The sequence below is a fragment of the Charadrius vociferus genome, unplaced genomic scaffold (assembly GCF_000708025.1).
Source record: "Charadrius vociferus isolate BGI_N301 unplaced genomic scaffold, ASM70802v2 scaffold278, whole genome shotgun sequence".
In the NCBI taxonomy this organism is placed as follows: Eukaryota; Metazoa; Chordata; class Aves; order Charadriiformes; family Charadriidae; genus Charadrius; species Charadrius vociferus.
Genome location: NW_009649705.1, coordinates 675,667 through 684,631, shown reverse-complemented (window position 1 = coordinate 684,631; position 8,965 = coordinate 675,667). Strand labels below are relative to the sequence as shown.

Here is an 8,965-nt window from a genome sequence, read left to right as displayed (position 1 = left end):
CTGAACCCTGCTCAAAATAGGTGCAGACCCTGCAGCGTAAGATTTTTCACTTCATATACTTGTTTTCCAGCTCCTGCATTCATAGAATGGTTTAGGTTAGAAAGGACATTGAAGATCATCGAGTTCCAACCCTGCTGCCGTGGGGGTTGCCCAAGGCCACATCCAGCCTGGCCTTGAACACCTCCAGGGATGGGGCCTCAACAACCTCTCTGGGCAACCTGTTCCAGTGCCTCACCACCCTCACAGTGAAAAATTTCTTCCTAATGTTTAATCTAAATCTGCTCTCTTCCAGTTTATAGCCACTCCCCCTTGTCCTCTCACTACATGCCCTGTTCAGAGATTTGAGCGAAGTGAGTATCAATTTAAATGCACATTCCAATACAGGTCAAAACCCCAACATAATTCAATTTAATTAGACAGTGATGAAGTATGACCTCAGAACGCTACAGCAGAATTTCCCCTACTTCTTCCTGGCTAGGACAGAGAACAATAGCAGTTTTCACAGAACGTTTACACAGAATACAGTACTCTCCCATTCTGAAAGAAACCCCAACACAGCTCACCATTTCATGAATTTAATTTCAAACAGCTACAATGACTTTGATCCCACTCAACTGTTCATGTCTTAACTGTGTTTTATGTCTATTTTTAAATGCATCTCACTAGCATATTCATTGAATTCTAGCTGAGTCCTGAGAGGGGTGCAACTTCTTTAAGAAAGCAAGTAATTAAACACCTGAATAGAGAGGCCAAACCTTACCTTTAAAAAACATTTTTGCCCACAATGGAGTCATACAATTTTTTTCAGAATTACACTGTATCCCTGTATTCTAATATTCAGGAAGAGAGGCTAGTCTGTAGAAACTGAAGTACATACCTTTGGCCTGGTGTCCATGACATACATATAGCGATTTGAAGGATTTGCTTTACTGATGGCTTGCAACATGTGTTCATCTTCCAGGCACCTGGCACTGAAACCTGAGAGAGGTTGACTGCATCTGCAAATTGCAGCCTACCACAGAAACAAAGAACAAGTTAGCACCAGTTTAATACTTGTGGTTGAAGTGCTTTACATAATTCTAAAAAGGCACTGAAACAAATAGCTTAATTTGGCAAGTAAAAGTTTAGGTGTTCCAACTTTAAGCACATCACTTTTAGACCTTCAAACACAGCACCTTCAACTTAAATCTAAAGGTTTATCAAAACATTTTTTCCAGGCTCATCTACATGGGCAAGGTACCAGTTTACATAATGGATTTTCACCAAGTTTAAAAATTCCAAGAAAGAATAGGGTGGTAAAAATACACTGTAGGAAAGCAAGTTACTCTCTTGGTATGAAGTGAGTTATGCTTGGTTTTACATTAGACAATAACAAAGTATTTGCAATAGTAGTTTTCATCATGTAATTTTCAATGATGCCCCTGATACCTTCTGAAATACAATGTATCTTCCAAATAGTAGTTATCTTCAAATGCATCTAGTAGCTTAACACTCATCCTTCATAAATTCAACTCAGCAAGATGACAATCCTTCTCTCCCTTCAAAGATACTCCCTAGCCAAGACACACAGATGCTCCTTCACACCACTCTCTACTGAAGCCTGCAAAATCTTTCTCATCCTCTAGGTTTTTTTACCTTGCAAATACCTCCTTAAAGAACCAGTTCTCTTCTTTTGGTGTTTTGTTTTGGGTTTTTTTAACTCCCATTTTGACCTAACACATTTTATTCTTGATATATCAAGGAAGACAGATCACTTGACAAAAAAGCTGTCTTCAGTTATCTTGAGGTCAGTTTCTCTTTACCTAACCCAAACCACTGCCAAGTGTTAAAAAATAATTTTCAGCACATTTGCATTAAGAGAAGACACACTATACCTCTTTATTTTTATGATAATATGACAACACTGGGAATCTTCCTTTGCTTCTGAACTTGGAGCTACCAACGATTATGGGCTTGCTTGCAGTTCTGGGAACATAAAGTTCTCTAGGATAGGTTTCACAAATCTGAAAGACAGATACACAAAAAGAATTTTATGTACAAAGCAATAAGCCCATATTAGTTTTATTGCTTCCAATTTGAGTTACATGAAATAAGAGAAAGGATAAAGGCTAACATTTTTCTCTATATACACATAAATAGCTTAGAAGAGGAGACAAGCCATGGATAAAAAAGTAGAAATTGGTATCCAAATTATACAACCAAGCACTGCTATACTAGCATTCACCCCTCAAGAATATAACTCTACAGTAGAAATGCTAAGAGCGTGTTTCAAATAAAACAGTGAAATTATTTCCCTCATTTTTTGTACTTGCAGACTACAAAGTAAGATTAAATCTAATCTGGGAATCAGCTGCACCACCAAAGCCATTGTCTCCCACAGCCAACATCACAAATGCTAAAGTAGAATCCTTGTCAGTTAAGAGAGATAACAAAGCTGCAGAGTGCCAGAATTGCTGGGGCTGTGCTTCGAACAGGTAAGTATACTCTACAAACAATCCCAAAGAACACATGCATCCATGCATCTTTCAATGAGGCCTTGGAAAAAACTTCAATTCGAATTTTGTGATATTGCATACTGATTAAGGGGTTAACCCTCTCACCTGCAAGTTTTTGTTTATACTGCAAGCCAAGTGATTTCATAGTATTTGACTGTTTTCTATAGTATTAGAGTCAGGGGATATGGCACAAAGATGCAGAGCAAAACATGTTTCCATTACAACACTTGCCTTATAATCACGATTAGCATCAGACAACTGCCAGTTAGCATTTGGCACTCCCATTCTCTTATATTCTTCTGCTAGATCAATAAGCTGCCAACCTTTGACTTGCTCAGATTCATTTTGTTTTGGATTATAGGAGAAGGCATACAGTTCTTCATAATTTGCTAAAAGGTAAAGAATAACACTATGTAGTGAGTTGTCCCCAAGAATGTCTGAGTGGAGAAAGGTAGCACAGTTGACAAGTCTTGAAATTGCCCAAGTTCCAGAGAAAGCTTCAGGCTTCAAGATTCTCAGAAACAAGACTAAATAGATACTTGACACTCCTGAAATATTTATTCTGCAACTATCATACTGTTAACTGACATAATTACAGATATTTAGTTAAAGTTAGGTTATGAGAGCTTTCTCGAGTGCACTTAACCTATTTCAGCCAAGACATTTAGCCAGAAGGGCAAAGCAGAAGTCACAAAATGAAGACTGACAAAATTAAATAAGACAAAAAGCAGGATTATTAGAAGACTTCACAAGAGCTAGAGGAACAAAAAAAATTTTGGAGGTAAGAACAGAAATTTACATCTACTGACCTTTAAAAGCAATGTTTTAAAACTTTCTTTTAAGCAAAAAGGCTTTCAAAATATTTTATGGTTTTCTAATACACTATTCACATATCACAGATAACATTTTACATTGTATTAAACACAAAGCAGGAAATGCTGAAGACAATACTAGGTGACAGAGCTCCTGTAAAGCTGAATTGGGAGTGCTATTTTAGCATCAAAACTTCAGCTTCATTTTTGAAACTGCACTAAATCAGTAATAAGTTAGTATTTGCTTAGTAGCATTTTAGCTATGGAACACACCAATAAAGAAAGACTATATATATATTTATATTCACAATTTCAGGGATAACATTAGAAATGCAAAAGATGCAGAATGTGAGATTCCTGTTAGTAAACACCAGTGACCTACAAGAGCCAGACAATACACATTTGAATTTGTATGTAGATTAATACTTAATCATTAAAATCCTTTTACACAACAAATCCATTTAAAAGACTTCCACATAATGCAGATTTAAAAAAAAAAGGCAGGCAGATTTCCCCTCCTCTCTCTCCCCACCCCCCCTCCAACTTGCTATCCAGCCATATACTGCAAATTCTTTTTTATTATAAGTATTACCTGTTCTTGACAGCTGAAGCAGAGAGTTATAAATGTCATGACAATCTCTTTCTCTGGGAACAACAAAGTGAACTATCCTGAAGTTCTTGCACTGGATAACAAGAGGGCAGCCAGAAGTAGTCAAGGGAAGTTTTTCCACCGCAGCAATGTGGTGATGTAGTATCTGTGGCATACAAGAACTCACAGTGTAAGCACGCTGATGAAAAATAAGAACAGCATACTATTTACAAAAGCAGATATTAAGCAATGCTGAATATGGATTTAGACTAATTTTGTCATTCGTTCAGTTAGAAAAAGAAACAAATTTAGAAGAAGAAATCCAAGACTGGCATTTTGGTCAGGATACCACAATTTGTCAAAATGTAATTATTCTCTTCCCTCATATTGAGGTGTTACCTAATGTTTGTAAGGGGCAGTAAATACCCTTCTAAATGCAAAAGAAAATAAAAGAAAGTAAAACTCCACTGGGGCTGTTCAGTCCTCTTCTATAACTTTGCTGACACACTTACATCTAATTAGGCAGGGCCCAATTAGGCTATCTGCTTGCTTCTTCTTCCCCCCCCATATCTACAGAAATATACTTTAGAATTTTCAGGGAAATTAAAGCAAATCAGGGAAAGCAACTCAACATATAAAAGATACAGAAGTTGCTGATGATTTTAGAATTCCAGTATTCAAAATCTATAGAATGAACAGGGAATAACCTGTCTCCTGTATTACCTATTGCACTATGTAGACGTGAAAGCCTCTCAGCTAAATGCCTTTCAACCACTTTAACAGGTGACTGCCATAGTAATGGATACACAAAAGCCCTCCATAGATTCATCTGTGTGGCAGATCTACACAGAATTTAAGAAAATACATGGGAAAGTAACAGCTGTTCAACCATAGGAAGAAAGCCACAGATACTTTACCTCAAGTGAACAAGACGCTCTTGATAGCATTTCAATTACCTCACTAGCAATCATCTCTTAAATATTGATCAGAATTAGACAGGCACTTGAAAACTATGCTGCCAAATATGCATTTACAAAGAGACTATATCTTTGAGACATTATCATAATTATACTTGATACTTGCATTATCATCACAGAAATGCAATACTCTGATTATATCTTCAATTTCCCCAAAATGAAACCTTTTAACATAGTGCACAGGGAGAAGCAAGTAATGCTTCTGAATCACCAATAACCTATTTTGTATGAAAAGATAACAGTTTGGTTTGTACAAAATTATATATTGTACCCAAGAACAAAACCTTTTCTTTAAAGCACCATGAGGCATCTAGTCAGATAACCAGGATACAGGATTAAGGGTAACCCAGAAAAATACACCTGCAGGTAATAGACCTACAGAAAAAAAAAAATAATTAACCACATGCTGGGAAATGAGATTTCATCCTGGAAGATGACAGACTTAAGGCACTGAACTCAGTCAGGTAGCTGGGCTACAGCAGAAGCCAGAACTTGATGTTTGCATGTGTGCCACCAGGGCACTCAGTAGAAAAACTAACAGGAATTACTGTACTAGCCAACTTTGATATTGTACAACATTAGTAGTGGTTACCAAGAAGCTGCAGCCCCTTCTGAATTCTTTTATTCTGGAGGTGAACACTTGGGAAGAAACAGCTGCTTGCCACTCTAAAAAAGGGCATGGGATCTTCAAAATTTCACCAAAGCCTACATCTTTGGATTTTGTTGTCTCATTTAACCTAGGCAGGATCTAAATACAAGGTAAGTTAACACAGAAATTTTAAACCTGATGCTTAAACTACCTAGCAGTCTCCCACTCCTGCCTCTGAATTGCAGGGCAAGTCAGTTGTTTAAAGAAAGCCACCACACATTCACTCAGGAATACAAGTGAAGGCTAAAGAAGAAATTAGAGCAGCTTGAAGAGAAGTAAACATTATCAACACTACCTGATTTCAACTACAGCAGTGTAATGCAAGAGTACAATCTGCAAATCATTAATTGATTGTGATACCATGAACAGGGAGAGCATGGGGAACAACTTATACCTTTGATGAACATTTGAGAAAACAAATTCAACCTTTGATCAGGAAGGACAAATGCATCTTGGAGAGCATATGCTTTGGAGCCGCAAGCATTCATTATCCTTACCCATGTCTCTCTCTGGCTTGAATCTATGAATAACAGATGAGTTGCTGTAAGGTATAGAGTTCCCGTCAGTGACTTATTGCTCGTGCTGAACCTATCTAGTAATTTCACTTGCTCTACCTGTAAGAAAAGAGGGGAGGGGGAGCAAAACTTAATTTTTGCTTTTTGCAAACAGCAAAAAACTTTGCAAAAGCTCTGTTAGTTTGTGCAACAATTTTGCAAATGGTAGGCAGCATAACACAGCACACACAAGGCTATTCAGGCCAAACTATTAAGAACACAATAGTGGTCACATAAGCTTTGAGAAGACTGACTAGTTAAGATATCCTGTTTCAATATAAGAGTGCACAATGAAGGTACAATGTTAGGCTCGTCAGAATACTTATTCCATACACATAACTACTATGGTTATTTACTAGTAAAAGAGGCCAGGGTACCAAGTTGTTGGTTGGGCTTTTTTCAATATTAAGAATTATTAATTACTAAGCTTTCAGACTGCTTCCCCAAAGTAGAGCAAACACACACTAACAGTTTCCTGTTACCAAGATGCCAGCACTGAATTAACAGCTGATCTCAGCAACATGCTTCGTTGGCTGTCTGCAGATTCAGAGCCGTAAAGATTATGGCCTCCTCACTTCAGTTTTACTTATCTACTCTCTTCTATATCATCCCTACTCTAAAAATACTAGATCATCATAATCCTGCATCATAGTCAAAATAAATTCTAATTAAATGCAAGCATTATACTAATAGTTATAACAATATCCTAGAAATTCAAGCACTGTGCTGGCATTTGAAGCAGATATTTCAAGCTTGAGCCTTGCAAGGGCAAACTTCTCCTCCTCGTATTCCATCAACATTGTTATCTAATTCCCACAGAAAACATTTCAAAAGAAAGTGATTTCTAGATAGCCTGCATTTTATCTGCTGCTCATAACTACACGGGCTCTACCGTTTGCTTTATTTGAAGCAAACATTACATGACTCTGTGTGCAACAACAGGAAAGGAGTGTGGCAAACGGCTTATCTCCATGCATTCCTCTATTTCTTGGCAGCACTCTCTCATTAATGCCAAGTTAAAGCTGCTATGCTTAAGGCTTGCTGCTACTGCCATTAAATGCGCAGCAGAACTCCAAAAACTTCCACATCAGCAAGACCAGCACCTAGATAAGGTGACTAGGAGAACTCACATCTACTGTGCTGATGTTGAGCCGCTTTGAATTCCTATGTACAAGCTTAGTTATCTACTAAAAGCGCATATAGAACACTGGAAAAAAAAAAAGTCTTTTCAATTCAGGTATTTCTTATAATCTAGCAAGGCCTAATTTTGGTTTTGAAAATTAGAAAAGCAACTTAATGCATACAAAACAGAAAGTAGGAAATACAGATATCATAGTAGCACTGGCTTTTAGTAGATATTCTAGATTTCAGTTTAGAAAGCCAGAAAATTGGAAGCTACATGCACCAGTATCTCAAAAACACATTATTGCTGTAACCAGCAAGGTATCAGTGCTCAGATACAGAGTAGCATAAATCAATATAGCACAGCCAAAACACAGAATTGATTTTGGGCAGTTCTGCAGCAGTAACTGCTCAGGTACCTGCCACTGCACCTCCCCAGCAAACTGAGGAGTGCACAGAAACTGCTCCAGCTTTGCTCCAGTAACACAACCCACAAAATCCTGGCATGTGAAGTTCCATTCTCCTCCATGCAAGAAGGCAGCTATTCTCAAAGCTGTATTTCTATGTTAGATGACGACAGGCATTAGTGCTCCAGCTTCCTCTTACATAGGTAAGGTCTTCAAGAACTCTGAAAGCTAAGTTCTAGATACACTTTTCTTAAAGATAACTGAAATACAATTTAGATTCAGCCTCCATAATGACATGTTCATTTAAACTTGACCCAAGCCAGCTTTAATGGGGACTCAGCTAGATAGACTTTTTTTTTTTGCTTTTTAACTGTAAAGTTTGACAAATCCTTAGTTACGGAAAAACAAGTCAGTTAAGTTTTGAAGAGAACAGGTTCACAAGATTGAAGAGAGAGAGACTGAAGACTGTTAATGAGGTTTAGCACATCCGTAAACAGAGATCATTTAAGTAGTCAGAAGTGATATTCTGACAGTAAGTAACACTAACAAATTACTGAGTTTTTAAACCAGTAAGAATTTGAACATCTACCTCAATAATATAGAGTATTTACAGTGAAAGAGTCACCATACAGTTTATTGGGATTAGGAGTTACAGATTAAAGGCAAGAAAACGCACAGAGAAGCGTTTCGATATAGGAGACAAGTTGGAACAGAAAGGAAGGCTGAAACTATACTTCTTAAGTCTTGCATTAAAAAAGCTGAAGAATTAAATTAGAACAATTAAACCAAGACAAAAACAAATTACAGTATATCATTCCAAGATTCTTTTATCACAGCTTTGTATGACCTTCACTGAAATTATTTGTCTCATAAGCTTAGGATGCTAACTAAAACTTTCCATCTCCAGAAGAAAACCCATCAGTATTTTCACTAAAACAGATTTGACTTCAAATATACAAACACACTTAGCTGAAGAAATCCTAGTCTTTTCTACTATGTTTTGCTTTAAAATATTTTTAAGGACACTTTAGTTCTAAAGCTTCATTGCAAAAATCACAATATCCTTATTTGCAATTTCCCCACCACTGATGACATACTGTGAACTGGTTTTATCATTTGTTGCTACTTAAGTATGTGTTCTCAAACAGAAGTGATTTTTAAGTCGACCTCACTTCTTTATTAAACATAAATCTGTTGGACAGTTTAATTTCACAAAAAGCTAAACTTTATTTCCAGTACCCATGCTGACAATTCTAAGAATTTTAACTTCACCATTTTCAGCAAACTGAAGTTTGAGGACTAATAAAACCTACTTTATCACCTTGCCCTAGGGATGATAGCTTCCCTGCACAGCAGTTAA

The 8,965-nt window shown here is 37.0% G+C and overlaps 1 protein-coding gene across 1 annotated transcript in view; it reads right to left on the bottom strand.

The window, feature by feature from the left end:
* MTMR6 (myotubularin related protein 6) overlaps positions 1 to 6,723 on the bottom strand; it is a 20,415-nt gene extending 13,692 nt beyond the window's left edge. Inside the window, exons 1-6 of the mRNA XM_009890640.1 lie at positions 6,703 to 6,723; positions 6,020 to 6,136; positions 3,900 to 4,062; positions 2,727 to 2,884; positions 1,875 to 2,003; positions 878 to 1,012 (exon numbers count right to left, since the gene is read on the bottom strand). Coding sequence (XP_009888942.1) covers positions 878 to 1,012; positions 1,875 to 2,003; positions 2,727 to 2,884; positions 3,900 to 4,062; positions 6,020 to 6,136; positions 6,703 to 6,723 — 723 coding nt within the window. The remainder of the gene's footprint in view (positions 1 to 877; positions 1,013 to 1,874; positions 2,004 to 2,726; positions 2,885 to 3,899; positions 4,063 to 6,019; positions 6,137 to 6,702) is intronic.
* Positions 6,724 to 8,965: the final 2,242 nt, after the last annotated feature.